General features: G+C 42.4%; 1 protein-coding gene and 1 pseudogene across 1 annotated transcript; both read right to left on the bottom strand.

Moving 5' to 3' along the window:
* Window positions 1-363: 363 nt before the first annotated feature.
* lto1 (LTO1 maturation factor of ABCE1) lies at window positions 364-11798 on the bottom strand. Its single transcript, XM_076090883.1, has 5 exons — window positions 11577-11798; window positions 3565-3670; window positions 3261-3331; window positions 2312-2429; window positions 364-842 (listed from the first exon to the last, which is right to left on the bottom strand). Exons 1-5 carry the CDS (start codon window positions 11633-11635, stop codon window positions 771-773), a joined length of 426 nt encoding a protein of 141 aa, XP_075946998.1. The 5' UTR covers window positions 11636-11798; the 3' UTR covers window positions 364-770.
* A 4294-nt stretch (window positions 11799-16092) lies between these two features.
* On the bottom strand, window positions 16093-25062 carry LOC142948808 (uncharacterized; annotated as a pseudogene).
* Window positions 25063-25633: the final 571 nt, after the last annotated feature.

Genomic DNA, 25633 nt, shown 5'->3' with positions numbered 1-25633 from the left:
TTTCCTCCTCTGAGAGGTGAACACTGAACATGTGAACCTTCATGGAGGAGCCTTTATTGAAGGACTGCCTTAGTGTTTGCTTGGTGGACCTTGTTGCATGTTTCGTAACAATGCATCTTATTACTTTCAACTCTCTTCAAATGTTTCATGTGTGAAATCTTTCTACAAACTACGACTATAGCTGTCAGATATAGTGGTGTAAAACACATTATAGTGTAATGTGGAGTACAGAGCAGCAGAAAGTGAAAATGTATTCAGTTACTTTCCAACACTGCTGAAAGTAGCATGAACTGCTTCAGTTATTTAGTCTCTGTAGTTTAGTCAAACCTCCCAACCAACACAGACACCTCAGACACCAGGGAGCAAAGTTTGTTCCAAGCTTTTATTTTGTTCTGATTTTCAATTCAGCTGCTTAAACATCACTGCAATAAATCTACTCAATCACCACAAAACATAGAAGTCTCTTTCTGCCTATCCCGCTTTGTAAAGTCCTACTGGGACTGAGCTCCAGACAGTCACACTGTCCGGGTTAATGAGGTCCCTGGACTCTCCCACAAGAAGAGGGAAGGCCAGGACTGCTCTCAAAGACGACGGTCAAACCGACACAGTCACTGCTTCACACTCCAAACCTGCAGATGAATCCACTGCAGACCAATCCCAGTGGCCCGGGAGACCGACTACAGGGCTGCTGGCTGACAGCAGCTCCACTTCCCCCCCCTCTGTCCAGGACGCAGAGGTCGGCTCAGCACCTCCTCCTCATCACCAGGCACTCAGAACGAAGTCCCTTCAGAAGTTCTGATGTAATCGTTGAAGTCGGTCGGGACACTCAGCATAGAGCAGACCTGGACGACAGAGATAGAGGTCAGCTGCTGTGCATTAAGGAGAGCTACATGGTAGAAGGTGGTGGAGGGGTGAGAGGGGTGAGGAGGGTGAGAGGGGTGAGGGGGGGTGAGGAGGGGTGAGGGGGGTGAGGAGGGGTGAGGAGGGTGAGGGGGGTTGAGGAGGGGTGAGGGGGGTTAGGAGGGTGAGGAGGGGTGAGGAGGGTGAGGGGGGTTGAGGAGGGGTGAGGAGGGGTGAGGAGGGTGAGGGGGGTTGAGGAGGGGTGAGGGGGGTTAGGAGGGTGAGGAGGGTTAGGAGGGGTGAGGGGGGTGAGGAGGGGTGAGGGGGGTTAGGAGGGGTGAGGAGGGTTAGGAGGGTCAGGAGGGGTGAGGGGGGTGAGGAGGGTGAGGAGGGGTGAGGGGGGTTAGGAGGGTGAGGAGGGGTGAGGAGGGTTAGGAGGGTGAGGAGGGTTAGGAGGGGTGAGGGGGGTGAGGAGGGGTGAGGGGGGTTAGGAGGGTGAGGAGGGTTAGGAGGGGTGAGGGGGGTGAGGAGGGTGAGGAGGGTTAGGAGGGGTGACGGGGGTTAGGAGGGTGAGGAGGGGTGAGGGGGGTTAGGAGGGTGAGGAGGGGTGAGGGGGGTTAGGAGGGTGAGGAGGGGTGAGGGGGGTGAGGAGGGGTGAGGGGGTTAGGAGGGTTAGGAGGGGTGAGGGGGGTTAGGAGGGGTGAGGGGGGTTAGGAGGGTGAGGGGGGGTGAGGGGGGTTAGGAGGGGTGAGGGGGGGTTAGGAGGGTGAGGGGGGGTGAGGGGGGTTAGGAGGGGTGAGGGGGGTTAGGAGGGTGAGGGGGGGTGTTTAAATCTGCATTTACACTTGAAAGACGTAGTTCACCTTTGAACTGCAGATATTCTGTTGAAGTGTAGAATGCATTTAATAATTTAAATGGTGAACTCATGCAGCTCCGCTGTCACAAGGACAGATACAGGAGAACATTCCTGCAATAAGACTTTATAATAAATCACCTCTACAACACTGTTACACTGTTCTTTGTTTGTTGTTGGTTAAACAATCTTTGCACTACTGTTTAGTTAGTTCATATTAATACTATTCTATTTCATTGTAGATATTGTGCATTTATATTCAATATTTTTACTCTGTTGTTTGTATTGCTTTACCTGTACCGAAATAATGTCCCCATGCAGAATTAATAATGTAACTATCTATCCATCCCTCCATCCAACTCTCCCTCTATCTCTCTCTCTATTCGCAGGTTTCAGGAAGCAGTCTGCAGACCAACTACAAAAACAGCCAAGCAGCTCATCTTGATTAAATAAAAACAAAGAGACAGAAATAAAGACAAGAGGAAATAGAGATGTATGGTATGAAATCCCCGTCAGTTAGACAGCTGACGTAGCGGGACCACAGCGGCTGATCCTGACCCTGCACACTGAATTGGGAAACTCTTACTCACTGTTACCAGTGTCAAGTAAACGGAGTACCTGTCTGAACTTGGCCCGAACTCTCTCCATGTGCTCCTGTAGCTGTGCAGACTGCGGGTCATCATGAGGGGAGTTTTGGACCAAACCCAGCAGAGCCTCCAGCGCTTTCATTCTCTTTCTGACAGCACACACATCAAGACAGCTATCAGGACACTCACTGTGGCTTCATTCTATGACATGCAGCGCCCTGCTCTGCGTACATGGATCGCTGAGTTAGCTTGATTTTATTATTGACGATTTGACACAATCTGGATTTTTTTGTTCTTCAAAGTTGGATTAAAATTGATGTGTAACAAGTCCTTACACCCAAACCACCAGCTTATTCCTCATCATGTCACTATGCATACACCTCTGTTTACATTAGGATTCATTCATTTCATCAGTATCGCTGTCTACTGCAAATGTATTCTATTAAATACATGTTATGTTGATTTCCGCATTATTTATGCCTTAGATTCTCTCTTTTTTACTCGTGTGATTTTCTTTTTATACATATTTAATGAGCATTGTTGGAGGGAACCTGAGATATAAGATTTTCATATTATGACAGACTTCGCTGAGTCATGACCAACAGTGTTTTCTACAAATGAAGGATTATTTGTTATTCATCTTCACACTGAAGCATTACATACCTATGAATGATCAAATACACAACACAATACAATAAAGAGGAACCCTTCAAATAGAAGCAACCTTTAGAGAGAAAGACGAACTCAATTACATCTACTGGACTTTACAGACAACACAACATAACTCACTGTAGAACTACATTCACTCATAATATGTAAAAAACTACTGTAGCAGGTGGAAAACTTGCTAAAATACTTTTAGTATTCAAACTTAAGCAGGAGAAAGGTTGGCTCATGTATTTAGGTTCTAATATGTACAACAAAACAATCACTGAAGTGAAATATCAAGGAGATAAAGATGGTGTTTGAGGAGACCATACCTTGCTTTGACATCTGTATTATGTTGGAGGAGACATCTCCATGTGATGGTGAACCCATAGTAGAAGGAAATCTGTCGGAGGTTAGAGGGCAAGAGACCGTGAACAACCCTGAGAGGCTGAATGGATTCAAAGCAACACAACTCAGCTTATTGTCACATGACTAAGCTAACAGGCTAACCCTGTAAACTGCCCATGTATCCATACAGACACATTGACAGCACTCTGACATACCTACGGTCTGGTGGCGGGTCGATGGGTAATGTTGAGGCCTTAAGGTACTCAACACATCACTGTGCTAACTCACCTCAGTGGACAGCTTGGCCCCATGAGAGGCTCCGTGTCTGCGGCCATCCTGCAGTCCTCGCCGGGTCCCTCTCTCAAAGCCCTCCAGGTAGCCCTCCCCTCGGAACCTGAGAGACAATTACACCCTCACTCAACGGCTGTTGCTGGAGACTAGTTTCAGTTAGAGTTGAGACCAGGAAGCAGAGTGTCAGTCTTACACACTTCTCTGAGCTTCCATTAGAGCAGTTACTCACCCAAAACCACATAGAGACTGTGTCTGCCCACGGCCACTTCAATTAATTAAATCAAAAGTAAACAGTCGAGGAGTTAAACAAAATAACCTAATCCAAGTTAAAACTACCGCAACAGTGCAACAAAATAGGATAATTAAATGTGGACTCTTAAATATCAGATCTTTGTCATCTAAAGCTGTATTAGTAAATGAGCTAATATCAGATAATCATATTGATTTATTTTGTCTTACTGAAACCTGGCTGTGTAATGAAGAATATGTCAGCCTAAATGAATCAACTCCTCCAAGTCCACTCACATTCCTCGAGGCACCGGCCGAGGAGGTGGAGTAGCAGCCATCTTTGACTCAAGCCTATTATTAAACCCTAAACCTAAACTAGATTATAACTCATTTGAAAGCCTGGTTCTTAGTCTTTCACACCCAACGTGGAAAACAATACAGCCAGTTATATGTGTTATAGTGTACCGGGCCCCAGGTCCGTATTCTGAATTTCTATCGCAATTTTCTCAGTTTTTATCAAGTCTAGTCCTTAAAACAGATAAAGTAATTATTGTAGGTGAATTTAATATTCATGTGGATGTCGAGAACAATAGCCTCAGTACTGCATTTATCTCATTATTAGATTCGATTGGTTTCTGTCAGAATGTACAGAAACCCACTCACTGTTTTAACCCTCGACCTGGTTCTGACTTATGGCATTAACATAGAAGATTTAATAGTCTTTCCACAGAACCCTCTTTTATCGGACCATTATCTAATAACCTTTGAATTCCTACTAACGGAGTGTACACCGTTAAGCAAGAGTTACTACACTAGATGTCTATCTGATGGTGCTGTAGCTCAATTTAAAGAAGCGATTCCGTCTGTATTTAACTCAATACCATGCTTCAATATAACAGAGGACTCCTGGGCTAACTTTAGTCCGTCCCAGATTGATCATCTTGTCGATAGTGCTACAAGCTCACTGAGAAGGACAATAGACTCTATTGCTCCTCTAAAAAAGAAGATAGTGAAACAAAGGAGGTAAGCTCCATGGTATAACCCTGAAACCCGCCAATTAAAGCAAACATCGCGAAAACTTGAAAGAACATGGCGTTCCAATAACTTGGAAGAATCTCGGTTAGTCTGGCGAGACAGTCTTAAAACGTATAAGAAGGCCCTCCGTAATGCCAGAGCAGCTTATTACTCATCGTTAATAGAGACAAATAAGAACAAGCCCAGGTTTCCCTTCAGCACTGTAGCCAGGCTGACAGAGAGTCACAGCTCTGTGAGCCGAGTATCCCTATAGACCTCAGTAGTAATGACTTCATGAACTTCTTTAATGATAAGATTATAACTATTGGAGAGAACATTTATAATCTCCTGCCCTCAATCATTAACGATCAATCCTCAAATACAGGAACCATAGAAACAGCTGTAAACCCTGATATATGTTTAGATGGTTTTACTCCCATCGACCTTGACAAACTGACTTCAACAATGACTATGTCTAAAGCTTCTACCTGTCTCTTAGACCCTATACCGACTAGGCTGCTTAAAGAAGTGCTACCGTTAATTAGCACGACTTTATTAGATATGATCAACCTGTCTTTACTAACAGGCCATGTACCACAGTCCTTCAAAGTAGCTGTAATTAAACCTCTTCTTAAGAAGCCCACTCTCGATCCAGAGGTGTTGGGCAACTATAGACCGATCTCTAACCTTCCCTTTCTCTCTAAGATCCTTGAGAAAGCAGTTGCGAATCAGTTGTGTGAGTTTCTACGTAACAATAGTTTATTTGAGGATTTTCAGTCAGGATTTAGAAAGCATCATAGCACAGAGACAGCTCTGGTAAAAAATAACTAATGACCTTCTAATCGCATCAGACAAAGAACTAGTCTCTGTTCTTGTCTTGTTAGACCTTAGTGCTGCGTTCGACACTATAGACCACTACATCCTGTTGCAGAGACTATAACATATTGGCATCAAAGGAACTGAACTGGTTTACATCCTATTTATCGGATCGATCTCAGTTTGTTTATGTAAACGATGAAGCCTCGATGAAGACCAACGTCAGTTATGGAGTTCCACAAGGTTCTGTGCTTGGACCAATCTTGTTCAGTCTTCCCCATTATATGTGCTTCCTTTAGGCAATATTATCAGAAAACACTATAAACGTTCATTGTTATGCAGATGATACTCAATTATATCTATTGATCAAACCAGATGAAACCAACCACTAAACTGCAAACATGTCTTAAGGACATAAAAACCTGGAAAACCTGCAACTTCCTGATGTTAAACTCAGACAAAACTGAAGTTATTCTACTAGGCCCAGAACACCTCCGACATCAGTTATCTAATGATATAGTTTCTCTAGATGGCATTGCGCTGGCATCCAGCAGCACCGTAAAGAATCTTGGAGTTACCTTTGATCAGGATTTGTCTTTTAACTCTCAGATAAAACACATTTCTAGGACTGCCTTTTTTCACCTACGTAATATTTCAAAAATCAGGCACATCCTGTCTCAAAGCGATGCAGAGAAATGAGTTCATGCATGTGTTACCTCCAGACTAGATTACTGCAATTCCTTATTATCAGGCTGCTCTAATAAGTCTCTTAAATCTCTCCAGCTGATTCAGAATGCTGCAGCTCGTGTACTAACAAGAACTAAGAAAAGAGATCATATTACTCCTGTATTAGCCTCTCTGCACTGACTCCCTGTACAATATAGAATAGAATATAAATCCTTATTCTCGCCTACAAAGCCCTCATTGGTCAGACACCATCATATCTTAAAGAGCTTATAGAACCATATTATCCTACTAGAGAGCTGCGCTCCATTAATTCAGGGTTTCTTGTGGTTCCTAGAGTCTTAAAAAGTAGGATGGGAGCCAGAGCCTTCAGTTATCAAGCTCCTCTTCTGTGGATCCAGCTTCCAGTTTCAGTCCGGGGGTCAGACACACTCACCACATTTAAGAGTAGGCTTAAGACTTTCCTTGTTGATAACACCTTTAGTTAGAGCTGGCTCAAGTTTATAGTTAGGGCTGGCTCAGGTTTATAGTTAGGGCTGGCTCAGGTTTATAGTTAGGGCTGGCTCAGGTTTATAGTCAGGGCTGGCTCAGGTTTATAGTTAGGACTGGCTCAGGTTTATAGTCAGGGCTGGCTCAGGTTTATAGTTAGGGCTGGCTCAGATTTATAGTTAGGGCTGGTTCAGGTTTATAGTTAGGGCTGGTTCAGGTTTATAGTTAGAGCTGGCTCAAGTTTATAGTTAGGGCTGGTTCAGGTTTATAGTTAGGGCTGGTTCAGGTTTATAGTTAGGGCTGGCTCAGGTTTATAGTTAGGGCTGGCTCAGGTTTATAGTTAGGGCTGGTTCAGGTTTATAGTTAGAGCTGGCTCAAGTTTATAGTTAGGGCTGGTTCAGGTTTATAGTTAGGGCTGGTTCAGGTTTATAGTTAGGGCTGGCTCAGGTTTATAGTTAGGGCTGGCTCAGGTTTATAGTTAGGGCTGGCTCAGGTTTATAGTCAGGGCTGGCTCAGGTTTATAGTCAGGGCTTGCTCAGGTTTATAGTCAAGGCTGGCTCAGGTTTATAGTTAGGGCTGGCTCAGGTTTATAGTTAGGTCTGGCTCAGGTTTATAGTTAGGGCTGGCTCAGGTTTATAGTTAGGGCTGGCTCAGGTTTGGCTCAGCTTTGCCCCTAGATAAGCTGCTATAGGCCTAGACTGCTGGGGGACTAGGGTATACTGAGCTCCTCTCTCCTCTTCATCTCCTTCTGTATGAATTCACGTCCCATTAATGCTCATTACAAACTTTACACATGACATCTATTGCACTTCTGTCCATCCTGATAGAGGGATCCTCCTCTTGCTCTCTCCCTCTTTTCTCCCCGTTAAAGGGTTTTTTGGGGGAGTTTTCCTGTTCTGATGTGAGGGTCCTGGACAGAGGATGTCACATGTGTACAAATTGTAAAGCCTTCTGAGGCAAATTTGTGATTTGTGATTTTGGGCTATACAAAAATTAATTGAATTGAATTATTTTTGGAATATGTTGAATGCTGCTTGGTGAGGGGAAGATATATATATATATATATATATATATATATATATATACACACACTCACCGGCCACTTTATTAGGCACACCTGTTCAATTGCTTGTTAACACAAATAGCTAATCATCACATGGCAGCAGCTCAATGCATTTAGGCATCTAGACGTGGTGAAGAGGACTTGCTGAAGTTCAGAATGGGGAAGAAAGGGGATTTAAGTGACTTTGAACGTGGCATGGTTGTTGGTGCCAGACGGGCTGGTCTGAGTATTTCAAAAACTGCTGACCTACTGGGACTTTCACGCACAACCATCTCTAGGGTTTACAGAGAACGGTCCGAAAAAGAGAAAATATCCAGTGAGCGGCAGTTGTGTGGACGAAAATGCCTCGTTGGTGTCAGAGGTCAGAGGAGAATGGGCAGAGTGGTTGGAGATGATAGAAAGGCCACAGTAACTCAAATAACCACTCGTTACTACCAAGGTATGCAGAACACATCTCTGAACACGTGGAACACACGTGGAACCTTGAAGCAGACGCGCTACAGCAGCAGAAGACTAACGCGAGACAACACCCGGTTTCCAAAATAAGATGTCAACTAACTATATACAAACTGCATATGTGGAAATACGATTAAATTAATTATATTAACATTAAGTATAAAACAGGTTACCCGCATCTCGTGAGTTAAAGGGAAAATACAACTAAATTATGGATGAAGTGTATTTATTCTTTGATTTGAGGGTTGCTGGAAAGATAATTAAATGAATAATATCTGACTGACTGATATGTATGTGTTCAGGACATTTCTGACCACATCCAAACACAAACCAAACATGTTAACTTTACCCATTAAGATATTTTATGAAGTACAAACTGTGAACTGAAATTGTACCTTCAAATTTTTACGGTGCTATAAAAATATTCTTGTCAATATTTCCATACAATGATTGATGTATATGTTCTCAGGATGTCGTTGACTTCACCCATGCTAAAATCAGACATTTTTACTGTACCAATTAAAAGATATTTCAAAGTAAAAGTTATACATTTGTACTGACAAATATCTAATAACTAAATATTTGAGGTGCTATAAAACATCGTCTCTCAATAATTCCAGACAATGACTCATACATTTATGTTCAGGACATCTGACTCCTCCCATAGTGAAAATCAAACATTTTTACTGGACACATTTGTAGGAGCCAGGTGCCATTTTGTACACCCTTTTCAGTCACTTCCGGTAATTGAGTCACGTGGTGTTGGGGATAGCAGTGGGGATATCAGCTGTTCAGTAGTTTAGTTGGATGAATGGAAGGAGAGGGGGTGAGAGAGGGAGTCTTATTTTTTGCTGACCGCTATTTACACAACTAGTATAATTGTTTGACGCTGTTGATTACCTTTGTACACCAAGGAGAAAGTATTTTGAATGTTTATGAATGTGTGTTATCCAGCACCAAAGTTTGTTTGTTGTCCACAAATAAAACCACAAAACTCATCCACTGGATCCGTGAATCATTGACTGCCAGCGCAACCGCAGGTTAGTCTCCCCTACTCAGCCTCTCGGTGACTCATTAAGTTGCCGATAGTCACCTACAAAATTAAAAGATCTTTCAAAGTAAAAGTCCTATATTTGAACATTCAAAAAGCTAATTTCTTAATATTTGAGGTTGAGATAGGTATTTTCTCAATAATTCCACACAATGACTGATGCATGTGTTCAAGACAAGTCTGACTACAACCCTACAAAAAACAATAATTTTTACTGTAACAATTAATAGATTTTTCAAAGTAAACATTTGTACATTAAATAAGTAAATCAGGACATCCATGACTCCAACCATAGTAAAAATCAAACAATTTTAATTTACAAGTGAAAGGTTTTAGAACGTTCAGTTTCATCAAACATCAAACATTTTCTAATTTACAAATTAGAATAAAAACAAAACAGAACAAAAACACAGCACATACTTTTGGTGTACAGACAAAGACAACAATTACAGTTTGAATTCCTAGCTTTTCTACGGTTTGCTGAGTCCATTGGTAGGCCCTGGCTGTGGAACCTGTGGAACAGCTGTCACACTGAATCTAAAGAAAAGGGAAAATGAACCACCTTTACTTGATAATGACCGAGGTTACATGCTGTTTGGTCATTTGAAATGTTTCTCCAGAAATCCAGGCTTTATCCATGTTTCTTTAATATGCTTTCACCAAATGTTCCATTGCTGTTTTCATCTTGTAGCAACTCATTCTTTAATAACTAATCACAATGTAATAATATCAATGTAATATAATGTAATAATCTGCACATAATGTAAAGAAACCATGAGCGTATAAAATAATAACAATTTTGAGCATCATGTAATAAGTTCTTACATTATAATCAAAATACTACATTATAAAAAAAAAGTTGAATAATAAAAATAATTCTGTATTTTGTAATAATTAAAAAAAAATACTGTCCTTGTACTCTTAAAGCATAGGAACACTTAGTTTTACATGATACAAGCGAAATCATTATTGATTTAATTTTTTCTCCCTCGCAATGATGGTTGTCCGCTCGCGGATAATGTTTTATAACGTGCACGTGCCAGTTATTTATGTGCGTGAATTTTGGGACCAATTAAATGCCATACTAAATTACTAATTTTGTATGGAAAATGTATTTCACAGGCTAAGAATCACCCAGTATATTAAATTCAGCATTATCTCCATAAAAGTTGTCATTTGTCCAGGTTACTGGATATCTTGCAATCCTGAGCTTGTCATACATCCAAAAGGCTTCATCAATTTGGATCTGATTGATTAGAATGTAAAACTAGAAGGGTTCCTATGCAAGAAGACAAGGAGTTTTTTTTTTAAATTTCATTATTACACCATGTGGTACATTTATTATATTATTCAACTGCTTTTTGGCTTAATTTATAATGTATTAATTTTATAATGAACACATATATATCAATCATTGTTTGGAATTATTGAAACAATTGTTTTATATTTAGTTATTAGATATTTCTTAGTACAAATGTAGGACTTTTACTTTGAAATATCTCTTAATTGGTACAGTAAAAATGTTAGATTTTTAGAATGGGTGGAGTCAACAATGTCCTGAACATATATACATCAGCCATTGTCTGGAATTATTAAAAAATGTATTCTTATAGCACCTGAAATATTGTGATATTAGCCTTTCTGTCCTGAACATATATGCATTAGTCATTATGTTAAATTATTGAGAAAAACATTTTAATAGCACCTTCAAAATTTCAGAAATTTGCTATTTGAAGGTACAAATTGAGTTCAGTGTTTCTTCTTCATAAAATATCTTAATTGACTGTCAGTCAGGTATTATTCATTTTAATATCTTTCCAGCAACCCTCAAATCAAAGAACAAAGACACTTCACGCACAATTCAGGTGTATTTTCCCCTTACCTCACGAGATACAGGTAAAATGTTTTGTACTTAATGTGAATATAATTAATTTAATCTTATTTCCATATATACAATATGTATATACATTTTGTTGGCATCTTATTCTGAAAACATGATGTTCGTCTGAAAACCGGATGTTGTCTCACGTTAATCTTTCCGCTAACTTTGCAGAGTCCTTCGCTCGCTCCCGATCTGTGCCGTTTGAATGCGTTTACCGTGAATTTCAGCATATAGCTAATAGAATAGTTAGGTGCACTACAATGCAAGTGTCTGCTGACTTGACCGCAGTGGTAAACAAGACATCATTCAGTTTCCAGAAAACTCACCTTTCATCCGCCAAAAGAATATCGTCAAATAGATCTTCATTTCCAGAGCGGCCAGCCATCTCCACTTACACCTACAAGCTTATTCTTTTATAAAAATGTGTCCACAAAGCTTTGACTGCCCTACTCTCCAGATGTTGTATTCTACACAGATGTAAACTGAAGGCTACTGGTCGTTGCTAACCGCTTACTGTGCTCTTTCCATCGGTCTCTATCAGCCGGATCTGCTTCCGCCATCATCAGAGCAGTGCTGCCCCCTAGGAGTGTGGAGGTGAACTGTCACTTCTACCTTACAGAGTCTAGGGCCCAATCCCAGTGTAACCCTAACCCTAAAGCCTCAAACCCTGAACCCTCAGGGATTTACTGACGTCACCTGGTAAGTGAGTGAGTGTGAGAGACTGTGAGGGCTTGAGATGGTGTAAATATGAACGGGACTGCACTTTGCTGCAACATATCACGTTACCATGAAAACCTTAAAATATGTGTACAATTGTGGGTATTTATTTTATATTTTTACTCCCTGATTTGAATGTCTTCCAGGCTCTTTCCTCACAAGATGAGGTCATTTCTTTTTTTTATTAAGGTTTTTTTAATAAACCATGCAACTAGCAAAGAAAGACCAGGAAGAAAAACAATTTAAACATAAATAAATAAATAAGAAGAAAATATCAAAACAACCATGCAACATGCCAACAACATTGTCCAACACTCATTTCAACCATAAATTCAGCCCAACAACACATATCAAAAAATATATTCGTTGGGTTCTATACACAGCTTTACTTAAACATGGATCTAGATTTACACACAGAGTGTGTGAGAGGTCATTTCATATAATCTATTTACTCGTTTTTGTCCAAACAGCTTCGATGACAAAATCAAATATTCTCTGATTTCATGTTTTTTTGTTCCATCTTTAATCCTTAATGTTTCTGTGTAAATTCAATATGACAGGCTGGACACACGTGAGCCGTGCTCTTTGTTTACCTTTTTTTATGTCTCCATGCTTCCACTGTTAACCCCGTGTGTTTAACGTCACATTGCAATGAATTGTGGGTAATTCCAAGGGGGAAATTTTGTATCTAATGCTGATTTACGGAAAGTGGTAGAGGGCTCAAAATGTCTGCGAGACAGTCCTCAAACACTCGATGATTTGACAGTGGGATAGAATTAAACCCTTACGGACTTTACAGGCCTGCGCCTCAAAGTCTGTGAGTGTGGAGATTGGGACATTGTCCCAGGACTATGACAACATTCAATAAATGAATAGTTAAATGGAAAAAACAACCAAAATAAATAAATCAAATCGCTATATTCTCTAGGCTATGATATAATGCTATCTCATAAATATTCCTCTACCACTTTCAGTGTGTCTTGGACCCCATCTCCTGTTGATCCCATGTTCCCATGATCCCATCCCCTGTTGTTCCCATGATCCCATCTCCTGTTGTTCCCAGTACCCATCTCCTGTTGTTCCCATGATCCCATCTCCTGTTGTTCCCATGTTCCCATGATCCCATCTCCTGTTGTTCCCATGTTCCCATCTCCTGTTGTTCCCATGTTCCCATCTCCTGTTGTTCCCATGATCCCATCTCCTGTTGTTCCCGTGTTCCCATGATCCCATCTCCTGTTGTTCCCATGTTCCCATCTCCTGTTGTTCCCATGTTCCCATCTCCTGTTGTTCCCATGTTCCCATGATCCCATCTCCTGTTGTTCACATGTTCCCATGATCCCATCTCCTGTTGTTCCCATGTTCCCATGATCCCATCTCCTGTTGTTCCCATGCTCCTATCTCCTGTTGTTCCCATGTTCCCATGTTCCCATCTCCTGTTGTTCCCATGATCCCATCTTCTGTTGTTCCCATGATCCCATCTCCTGTTGTTCCCATGTTCCCATCTCCTGTTGTTCCCATGTTCCAGAATATCCATTAGGTCCCATTCCCTCCCTGCCTTACCAATCTGAGCTTGTTTTATCCTTTCTTCCCTATATAATTTCGACAGTGCACATGCATATGTTCCACATTTTCTGTAACATTACATTCAGAGCATTTGTCTGATATACTTTCCTCCATAAACAATGTTTTATTTAACAATGTGTGGTTGAACATAGTCTCCTTAAAACAGTCTGCTCCCTTCTGTTTCCTCTAAACACTCGCTGTGCATTGATGGTTTTCTACTCGCTATAATATTTATTTTCCTTGTTATCCCTGTCCCATCTATCTTGCCATTTCTTGACTGTTTTATCTTTTCTTTTCTTTCATTCTTGAGAATCGCCTTGGCTTCTCCCTATAAAAAGGTATATCTGTGACATATTTCATCCCAGTTGCTTTTAAGGTAACATTTTCTGCTCCATAATTTCCTTTTCTGCCTACATGAGCAGCAGAACTGCACTTCCACCTACTAAACATATGATATTCAATTGAATTGTATTTGTATAGTCCAATATCAAAAATCACAAATTCCCTCCCAGAGGAGGGATCCCTCTCCCAGGGTGGGGCAGAAGTGCAATATATGTCATATAGAATCAACAACATGATACAACTACAACATAATCAATCCATATTACTGAAATGATACAAATATTGAGAGTAGTTATAGCAGTAGTAGCACTAATAATAGCAGAAATAATCATGGAAAAACTACGACTACGAATAATAACAGCAGCAGTGGATATAATAGTATAATGATGATAATAAAAGCAGTAATAGCAGCAGTTATAGTAATAGTAATGTGAATAATAATAACAACAACAGTCGCAGTGGGTGTCAGCAGGGCCACAGCAGTAAGCACAATCACGGTCCATGGAAAACACAGAGCACAAGTCAGTAATGTGCATTAATGGGACATAAATTCATACAGATGGAGAGAGTGAAGAGGAGAGAGGAGCTCAGTGTATCTGAGCCAGCACTAACTATAAACCTGAGTCAGCCCTAACTATAAACCTGAGCCAGCCCTAACTATAAACCTGATCCAGCCCTAACTATAAACCTGAGCCAGCCCTAACTGTAAACCTAAGCCAGCCCTAACTATAAACCTCAGCCAGCCCTAACTATAAACCTGAGTCAGCCCTAACTATAAACGTGATCCAGTCCTAACTATAAACCTGAGCCAGCCCTAACTATAAACCTGAGTCAGCCCTAACTATAAACGTGATCCAGTCCTAACTATAAACCTGAGCCAGCCCTAACTATAAACCTGAACCAGCCCTAACTATAAGCGTTATCAAAGGGGAAAGTCTTAAGCCTACTCTTAAATGTGGTGAGTGTGTCTGACCCCCGGGCTGAAACTGGAAACTGGATCCACAGAAGAGGAGCTTGATAGCTGAAGGCTCTGGATCCCATCCTACTTTTTAAGACTCTAGGAACCACAAGTGGTTTAGGGAGCGACCTATTGGTCAATGATTAGCTTGCAATGACAAATACTATGTTATCTGATGAACTACGGAAGCCTACTTTGTAAATATATAAACATTGTGCATGACGACGAACAATTTTTCATCTTTCATTTTTTTGATAATTTTGCCTGTGTTAATGAATGCAGCATACATTTTGACACGGTTATGATTTTTGTTTACAAATTTGGAAGTTCAACCTCAGCGCCTATAAAAAGTCAATAATTATAACTATAAGTGTAATTGAACAGAAAAGTCTTGAGCCTACTCTTAAAAGTGGTGAAGGTATCTGAAACTGGGGAGCTGGTTCCACAGAAGAGGAGCTTCATAACTGAAGGCTCTGGCTTCCATTTTACTTTTTGACACTCTAGGAACCACAAGTAACCCTGAATTTAGGGAGCGCAGCTCAGTCTAGAGGGGTCATAAGGTACTATAAGCTCCTTAAGAGATGATGGTGCCTGGCCATTTCAGGGCTTTGTAGGTGAGGAGAAGGATTTTAAATTATTAATATAAATAATAATAGAAAGGGAATGTTTTGCCCTTTACTTTAAACCTCACTAAAAGCTTGATGTCTCACTAAAATGTTTTAGTCTGCTTTTAAAAGAAGACACTGTTGTAGCAGACCTTAGTTCATGTGGTAGAGAACTCCAGAGACTTGGACCAGAATGACTGAAGGCACCATGAGCTGATTTAGAATGTATTTGAGATATACTGAGGATACCTTTACCTAATGATCCAAGGGATCAAAGTAGGTAGGAGCAAAGACATTCATAGATTTAAAAACAACAACAAGTATTACTGGGAGCCACTGAAGAGAAGTTAAAATAGGAGTGATGTGTTAAAACCTTTTGGTTTTATTATCACACTGTTTTGTCTGTCCGGCAAAAATGCATTGGAGTAATCTAGTCTACTGAAAGTACATGCATTTTCAAGTGGGAGTGTATACAAATTAAACATGGACCAGGAATTGACCCTTGAGGGACTCCATACGGAGTGCTGAATTCATCTAACAAAGATCTTCCAGTAAGATTGGAAGAAAGCATCTAAGAGCATAAACCAGAGCATAAGTAGAGAAACAAACTAATATGAATACAATAAGTGCAACAAACTAATATGAATACAATAAGTGCTAAGTGGAAGGCTCAGGGCAGTACTTCTTGAAGAGGTGAGTTTTCAGCCTGCGCCAAAAGATGGGCAGCGACTCCGCTGTCCTGACGTCAGTGGGGAGTTCATTCCACCACTGTGGGGCCAGGACAGAAAAAATCCGTGACCGGGTCGATCAGCCGCAGGGACCTCTGAGCGACGGGGCAACCAGTCGCCCCGAGGCAGCAGAGCGAAGTGATCGGGCAGGGGTGTAGGGCTTGACCATGGCCTGGAGATAGGAAGGAGCTGTTCCTTTCACTGCCCTGTAGGCTAGCACCAGAGTCTTAAACTGGATGCGAGCTCTTACAGGGAGCCAGTGTAGAGAACGGAGAAGGGAAGTTGTGTGGGAGAACTTGGGGCGACTGAACAGACGAGCAGCAGCTCTCTGGACAAGCTCCCGAGGTCTGATGGCTGACACCGGGGCTCCAGCAAGTAGTGAGTTGCAGTAGTCCAGGCGGGAGATGACAAGAGCCTGGATGAGCACCTGCGCCATCTCGTCAGGGAGGAAGGGGCGAATCCTCCTGATGTTGTAGAGCAGGAATCTGCAGGAGCGTGTAACCGATGCAATGTTTGCTGAGAACGACAGTTGGTCGTCCAGGGTCACACCCAGGTTCCTCACAGTCCGAGTTGGCGTCACCACGATATCATCAATAGTGATGGACAGGTCTCGGTGCGGGCAACCCTTCCCCGGGAGGAACAGTAGCTCGGTTTTGTCCAGGTTGAGCTTCAGGTGGTATGTTGCCATCCACCTCGAGATGTCAGCCAAGCATGCAGCAATGCGTGCCTCCACTTGAGTGTCACCGGAGGGAAATGACAAGACCAGCTGGGTGTCATCGGCATAACAATGGTAAGACAAGTCATGCGAGCGAATAACAGAACCCAGAGATGTTGTGTAGAGCGAGAAGAGGAAGGGGCCCAGAACTGAACCTTGTGGAACATCCGTATTCAGCATGCGTGGTTCCGACATGGCCCCCCCTCCATGTCACCTGGTAGGATCGACCTGTCAGGTAGGATGCAAACAGGGAGAGTGCAGAGCCTGAGACGTCCATCCCCTCGAGAGTGGAGAGGAGGATCTGGTGGTTCACCGTGTCAAACGCCGCAGACAGGTCAACTGCTCTCGCGGCGTGAAGCGACTCTGTCACCGCAAGGAGGGCTGTCTCTGTCGAGTGACCCACCTTGAACCCGGACTGGTGGGGGTCCAACAGGTTGTTCTATTGGAGATAGGAAGACAGTTGGTTAAAGACAGCACGTTCAAGTGTTTTGGATAGAAAGGGTAGAAGAGAAACCGGTCTGAAGTTCTTGACATCAGAGGGGTCAAGTGATGGTTTCTTGAGAAGGGGGGTGACTCTGGCAGTCTTGAAAGCCGAGGGAAAGCATTCTGAAACAAGAGATGTGTTGATGAGGTGGGTGAGGAAAGGAAGGAGTTCAATCGCAATAGACTGAAGAAGAGTTGAGGGGATGTAGATAGACCTTGTTAGATGTAACAAGATTGAGGACCTCGTTAGGGGAGAGGGGAGCAAGATAGGGTAAGATAGGGCATGGAAAGGGGAGGGAGAGCTGAAAGGGAAGAGCTGAGGGGGAAGAGCTGGAGAGGGTAGAGAAGGAGAGGGTGGACAGGGAGAGGGGGGCTGAGAGAAGGAGGATCTGATATCGTTTACCTTCTTGTCAAAGAAGGTAGTGAAATCATCAGGGAGAAGGGAGGAAGTAGGAGGAGGGGGTGGGGGTTGGAGGAGTGAAGAGAATTTTTCGAAGACTTTTTTAGGATTGGAAGCAGAGATTAGGATTTTAGAGTGGAAGAAAGCAGCTTTAGCAGTAGATAGAGAGGAGGAAAAAGTGGAAAGAAGAGATAGGAAGTTAAGGTCTTCCTGGAGTTTGCCTTTTCTCCATTTACACTCAGCCTCTCTTAGGCTCCGTCTATCAGTACTCACTGAGTCCGACAGCCATGGGGCAGGTGGGGTTGGCCGTGCAGACCTGGAGGTGAAGGGACAGAGGTTGTCCAAAGAAGAGGAAAGGGTGGAGAGGAGAAGGTCAGTAGCAGTATCAGGGGATAGGAGAGAGAAGGATTCAGGGTCAGGGAGAGCAGAGGTAACAGAAGAGGAAAGATCAGCGGGGGAGAGGGAGCGGAGGTGACTACGGGTAGAAACCATGTGGGTAGGTGGAGGAAGTAAGGGGGGAGAGGAGAGGGAGAGAGTAGGACATGAAATAGTGGTCAGAGAGCTGGAGGGGAGTGACGGAGAGGTTAGCAGTAGAACAGTGTCTAGTGAAGATAAGATCCAGCTGGTTGCCGGCCTTGTGGGTAGGAGGAGAAGAGGAGGGGTAAAGGTCAAAGGAGGAGAGGAAGGAAAGAAGAGGTTCTAACTTATCAGTCTGGATGTTGAAGTCGCCGAGCAGGATGAGTGCGGAGCCATCGTCAATGGTGAGCTTGACTGGATAAGTGACAGTAAAAGCATGAAATTCGAAAGAGGACGGGGAGAACTGTGGAACAGAGACAAGAGTGTATTTCCATTTTGGGGAGAGTAGCAGGCCAGTACCACCACCTCGCCTAGCAGCTCTGGGAGTGTGAGAGAGTACACATCTGACAGAGCTGCGGGTGTGGTAGTGTTTTCTGGTGTGATCCAGGTCTCAGTTAGAGCAAGAAAGTCGAGGGAGAGCAAGGAAGCGTAGCCTGAGATGAACTCAGCTTTCGGCACTGCCGACTGGCAATTCCAAAGCCCCCCTGCCACCACTTACTCGCCATGAGCTGAGAGAGTAGATTCAATTCAATAAATTTTTGTATAGCCCAAAATCACAAATTACAAATTTGCCTCAGAGGGCTTTACAATATGTACACATGCGACATCCTCTGTCCCAGGACCCTCACATCAGAACAGGAAGAACTCCCCCGAAAAACCCTTTAACAGGGAGAAAAGAGGGAGAGACCTGTGGGAGAGCAACAGAGGAGGGATCCCTCTCCCAGGATGGACAGAAGTACAATATATATCATGTGTACAGAATGAACAGCATATCAGAGTTATAACACATTCAATGCATATGACAGAACCACGGGAGGAGGCAAGACCAAGGTCCAGGTATAACCAGGATCCACGGGAACCTGCGAGGTGAGAAAGCACAAAGACTCTGGTGAAGAAGCAAACTCAGTAATGTGCATTAATGGCATCGGTAATAGAATTAATAATGTTAATAATAAAAATGGTAGTAGGTGTCAGCATGGACATGGTGGGAGGAAGGACCAGGGTCCAGATAAAACTATGATCCATGGAACCTGTGAGGCGAGAAAGCACAAATACTCTGCAAGAAGCAAAGTTAATGAGCATTAATGGGACATCAATTCAGGATTTGATGAGCTGGAACAAGGGTTGGTTTTTTCGCTCTAAAAATAGCTGCAACAGTTAATCGTTGCTGATTATTTTTCTGTTGATGGAGTAATTGATTAATCTGTTGAGCTCTACAAAGAAGTCACAGCCAGACACCAGACTCAGGCATTTCCTGTAGGTCTGACAACAGTGGCTCTGTGAAAGTTAAACAAGCTCACTCTAAATCTGCGCGACTAACCTGACCTTGCATCGCTAAATACTGTAGGTACTTCTAGTACTTTGGATTTTGATGAAAGAAATCTGTCCTTCTCACAGCAGAGGGCGCTGTAGGACAAGTGGAGCGATGAAAGGATGTTTCAGTCACAAACTGCTTCAGAGTCCTCTGACAGGAAGCTAAAGGCAAACATGAGCAGCTTTGGATGTCTCGTACCGGTGTTGTTAGGGTTTAGGCTTTGAAAACAAATTGTCCTCAATAGTTCTAAGTCCAGTTGTGTTATATTGATGCTACCAGGAAAGAGGAGGTGTTATGTCGCTGTGCCCCCATTTATTGCTGTTTTTCTCTCTAACAGCTGTGAAACAAAGCTGGAGGTTTTGGATATGGGATCATCAGCAACATTAACACAGATTAATGATTTAGTTCTACAAACATTTGTCTGAGGCAAAGTCTCCCTAGTCCTTCAGTGGGTGGAGACACATACACCAGACTGAGAAGCAGTGAGAAGACAGATATCTGTCTGGAACAGGTTAGTTTATTGTCCTAAATTAAACCTTTATGATCAGGAATTACTTTTAGAATCATTTTTCCATGGCACGATTTGATCCCACCACATCACCCACCTGGCTGGATTACTAACTTGGAGGAGTCCTCAAGGGCCCTAAAGGCCCCAGGTTCACTGTATTACACTTAGATTGTAGTTTTTGTTTGATAATGTGCTCTACAAAAACAATATAAACTGAACCGTTGAGGGCCGTTTTACCTGATCTTGAAGAGGGGATATTTGTCCTTTTTTGACACATCTCTATCTCTCTGTCTCTGTCTCTGTCTCTGTCTCACTCTCTCTGTCTCTCTCTCTCTCTCTCTCTGTCTCTCTCTCTCTCTCTCTCTCTCTCTCTCTCTCTCTCTCTCTCTCTCTCTCTCTCTCTCTCTCTCTCTCTCTTTGTGTAGGAGTGTAGCTGTGTGTGTGTTCTGTTGCTTCTGAGCATGTGTGGACTCAAAATCACTGGCAGGACTCCAAAGCAACACAGCTGTGCAAATGACAGCTGCACTGCACTGTTTGTATGCACTGAGATGTTCGGTGCAAAGAAAAGGAAAGGATCACTTGGAGTCCATTGTGAGGATTTAAAAAGGAGCAGGGACAACCTCATCTATCAGCCAATGATAAAAGCGATTGATCTCGCTCCAGTGAACACCTTCAGGTTCTCTCACAACCGTCTACTATCCAGACTAAATACAGTGCCATATGTTGTGTTTACAGGGACCCAGTGACCTTCATGATTTCGTAGTGAAGTTTCAGTGAATGTACAGCACACATTCAAAGGTCTGCCAATGCCCGTTCTGTTTCAGCAGTGATCTTTAAACCTCCCAACATGTTGTTTTAATAGAGCTTTCACTTTCAGCAAAGTGGCTGAATTCCAGCTGATTACAACCCCGATGACCCAGCCCCGTGTCACAGCCAGTACAGTACAGACCATGAGTAAAGACCTTAACAAAGCATGTGAAGGATGGCAGAGAGGTAACGGGTCATTTTGAATGCAATGAGAAAATAAGATAATGGGGAAAATATTATAATACATGTAGCATATTTATGAAAAATAATTAAATTATAAAATAGCTATAACTTTGTGATTCTGTCTAGGCCAGCAGAGAAGGCCTTGCAGGCCCTGATGGCCCACCACTGCTTATACCGTGTCTGCAGGATGTGGAACACATTTGCGGTATCAACTTAAAGGTACCCTGCTGATGTTTGACCTCGAGCACTATGGAGCAGTTGTGTCCCTATTTTGTTGGACTCACGCACGTGCAAGAGGACGAACATACATGGAGGAGATGAGATAATTCATGCAAATGGTTTCATGTTATTCCACTGATTGACAATAGACGGTAACGCACCATGACCCTCAACGTGGCAGATAAGAGGGAGGGATATAAACAATGCAGGACATTGCATTCAACAAAATAGTTCGACCTCAAGGATACACACAGTGAGTTTTGGTGAGTAACACTGAATGTGAAGTTAAAGCTGCAGAGAGCTCCCGGCCAATAGACAAAAGACTTTGGTTTTCTGTGCATTCTCTACAAAGTTGGAACTCCATTGGTAAAAAAAATGTTGTGCCTTTCGAATTTCATGCAGTCCCACTGTTTGTAATATTGTTCATATACGTGTAATTCTCCCATATGTCCTCCATGCCGTCTTGACATTGAACCAAAGTACCCTCTGCCTATGTCACAGAGGTCAGAGGTTATCCAAGAGGTGATAGACAAAGCAAACAGACAACTTCAAAAGAATCAGCTCTTCCTATGACATCCGAAGGGCTTGTATGTCAGAATCAGAATCAGAATCAGAATCAGCTTTATTGGCCATGTATGCTTACGCATACATGGAATTTGTCTCCGGTTTCCACTCCGCTCTCAATGTACAAACACAAATTTACAATAAACAAGAAAATATATGAATAATGAATAAAAAAGGGCAGCGAAAAAGTAGAACGGATGTAGGGATAAACATTTAACAGCTATGTACAATATAAGTATAAATATATATCCGAGAGAAAAAGTGTATACAGTATATATATACACAGTATATACACGTGAACATAAACCTATAGACAATGGCATGAATTGTAAGTAGTGGTAGTAGTGCAGTATAAGTTATTTATTGTTCATCAGAGTGACGGCCAGTGGAAAGAAGCTGTTCCTGTGTCTGGTGGTTTTGGCGTACAGAGCCCTGTAGCACCTACCAGAGGGGAGGCGTTGGAATAGCTTGTGTCCAGGGTGTGATGGTCTGCAGAGATCTTTCCAGCCCATATGTGTTTCACTCTGTTATGTTCTACATAAACAGGATATATAATGCCACATCATACCCTCCCCCTGTCCTGTCCTGCCCCAGGTGAAGGGCCTGGCCTGGCTGGGACAGGCTCAACAAACAGGACTGTTTGTCCAGTTTGTACAGATGAAAAGATGACATAAATGTCTTCAATTTTTGCTGAATAAAATACTTCCAGACATAACAGAGACATAATAAGCATAGGCCTACACGCTCTTTATAGCCGGAGACGTGTCAGGGGGTCCACCAGAGAGCCTCCACGGCCCAGTCTGTGCCAGACAGCTGCAGGGACACGTGAGCATATCTGATCAGCTGTGTTTGGAAATCAGGAAAGTGTTGCAAAATACTTTCAGTTATCAAATGTGTTTGAGTAAACAGGTGTTAGTGAAGGTAGAGTAATTGTGAGATTTGGCAGGCTCTAAAGTCAAGTAAGTCCTCAATCACAAGTAAAGTGATGCTGAAAGTCTTTCAGGTCTTTGAATACAAAACATTCAGACATTTGTGTTGCTTGAATTTTTTTTATATTGTGTTCGTATCATCAGTGGTTGGCGCTTTGATTACATGTTGTTAATATGGCCATGTGACAACAGTGAGCCTCCATATGCCCATGCAGGCCATGAGATGAGGCTGACAGCTCCACAACTACAAAATAACATATTAAAATGCAGTAGGACTTTATTTAGACTTCATTTTAATCTGTTTCCAAGTTTGAACCTTCAAGCTCAATGGTCAACTGTAAATGGCCTGTAGGTATCTACGTATATAGCTTTAAACATGTCCGTCAGGAGTGTAGTTGCAGTGGTGTTTCGTAAATTGCTGAGTCAAAGTTTTTAAATGCATTTACAAAGTTGTTGTCACCAATGTGTAAGAAAACCATTACTTTAGACATCCACCAGAGAGGGAAGTATACAGAGCTTTTTCACTGGGAACAGCTGCCTTCTGCTGATGGAAACACACTTGATGAGAGCTGTGAGACTGAAGCAACACTTTAAAGTCATGGGCCATGAAACCAAAACAGTGGACTGAAAGATGCTGAGATGCTCCATAGAGTTGAGGGAAACTACAGAGTTGGTGATGATTCTCAGTGGGTTCGTCACTACAAGCCACACCTCTAACATTACCTGTAATCATTTAATCTATCCTCAGTATAAAGATAGTGATTATTGTAGCTTTGACTTCATGATAATGTATCTCATGATCTGACATGTTTCAGTCTTGCCACTAGATGGCAGCACATCATTTAAATTGACACTCAGTGGCTGAGCATCAGGTAACACCACCAGTGTGATGTTATGATCAAATCGCAGTCTGCAAGACCATCCTTTTATTCTGGGATGTCTAATTTAAGGATTCCAGTTACTGCACCTCCTCCTGCTCTATCATCACCTCTCATATAATCTCCATCACCTCCACTAAATACCATCTCCTCCAGTAACACCATGCCCACCTCTACTCCAGCCGTTGCCAACATTGTCTGGGAAAGAGACAAGTGTATTTATGTCATTTGGACTTTTGGACTTCTTGGACACAAAGCTGCAAAAGGATCAGAATCTGTATTTTTTAACTCTTTATATGTCTGTTTTTGATTAAAATATTACAATAATAATGATATTTAATAAATAAAATACATACACAATTGAATACATAAAAAATGTGCTATCTCTTTAAGTGCCCTGACCTTGCAGTGATTTCAGATATGTTACTATGCATTACATCACGGTTAAAAGTGATTATGTTGTACCATCATTGTTGGTGTTGTAGATAAGAGTTATGCGGCTTGGTAGCATTTGTCCATGTGTACCCAATATCAGCAAAACATGCCAGTATCCATTTGGAATCAAATGACGCGAACATTTTCCTTCTCAGCCTCCCTAAACTGCTGAGGGTTGTGAATAAATGGAGCTGCAGGGTCTCACCACTGAGGGCTACTGGGAGGTCTCTTCAGATTCCTGTCTGACAGCGAGGGTCCTCCACTCTCTGTGGAGAGCCCCTTCACCTCCAACTACCAGAGAGCAAGGCCTGAGCCCCAGCTACACACACACATATGCACACACTCAATTATTCCAGACAAATTATGGACACTGGGGGGATAATTCGGCCTCTACGTGGTCTGACGGGGGACCATTTAACTCATTGTTGCCCCCTAATCTTCACCTCCACCCTTCCTGTGACCCCCGCTGCCAGGCCCCACTCCTCAACCACCACCCTACTAAGAATATGAGGCCATCGTTCACAGTTTTTTCTGATATCTTGGTTGAGGTTTTTGTTCACGTCTTCCTTGAAGACACAGAAAAATGTATTTCAATTTGATATGTTTTTAAATGCACATTTGAATGCATTGGAGCAAAACTCTATAAGCAGCACTAGCAGATTTTGTTTTTATTTTTGTTAGCATTTAATACATTTTTTGTTGTCAAAAAAGTCTAAATGATTTTGGATCCTTCTGAAGGAAAGTTGTATCCATCTCACACCATTTAGCTCTTGCGCTCCTTATTCTCACGCATTGTTACTTTTGTTTTGTGTTGCGTCTGACCATAAGGCAACTCGATTGGCCGTAGGGAGGTAGAGGTCAGAGGTCAGACTGGGGTGAGCCGACATGGGCAGTAATGAGACTGACCCTCATTAGATCTAACTCCTGATGAGATGACAACGAGAGCTGATGAGGACAGTCAGGTGTAACGAGCAGCAAAACAATATCACTGAACACTGAAACAACAGGCAGGAAGTATAAAGGAGTGTGTATGCATCGGCATATGAATGTATAGAGTGTGAGTCAGAATCCACGTTAACAAACACCAGAATGTGTCTTTGTTCTATTCACAGAAGCCTTGGCAGTTATTATTTACAATAAGGAGTAAAAGAACATCACATGTTACAATGCAGGTCGCTTTATTATGCGGCTTTGTTGAATACTCGATTGTGATTGGTCCTTTACATAACGGACTGTTGCTGTGGACGCTGATTTGAAATCAATATTTTGTGTTAAACTATTGATCTCTAAAGTTGCCATGTAATAAGCGAGATAATGTACAGTGGTCATGTTGTGAGATGAACCCTGACAGGGTGAAGGAGACACGGACGTGGAGCTGTACTTTCTCCCATACTTCCATCTGACACTATGGCAACTAAAACGGGCTTGCCTTCTCTTAGAGAGCTCACTTTCTTTTTT

Source organism: Anarhichas minor, unplaced genomic scaffold, assembly GCF_050575085.1.
Source record: "Anarhichas minor isolate MPS153535 unplaced genomic scaffold, ASM5057508v1 ptg000013l, whole genome shotgun sequence".
Classification (NCBI taxonomy): domain Eukaryota; kingdom Metazoa; phylum Chordata; class Actinopteri; order Perciformes; family Anarhichadidae; genus Anarhichas; species Anarhichas minor.
Note: the sequence above shows the minus strand (reverse complement) of the source record. Positions and strands in the feature narration are given on the sequence as shown.

What these genes read in the sequence shown, in the direction of transcription:
- lto1 (XM_076090883.1), bottom strand. Translation starts at nt 11,635, where the DNA reads ATGGCTGGCCGCTCTGGAAATGAAGATCTATTTGACGATATTCTTTTG. An exon ending in AATACAGATGTCAAAGCAAG is followed by an intron (nt 2,430 to 3,260) that starts GTATGGTCTCCT and finishes GTGTGCTGTCAG; the next exon opens with AAAGAGAATGAAAGCGCTGG. An exon ending in TTCGGGCCAAGTTCAGACAG is followed by an intron (nt 843 to 2,311) that starts GTACTCCGTTTA and finishes TCTGTCGTCCAG; the next exon opens with GTCTGCTCTATGCTGAGTGT.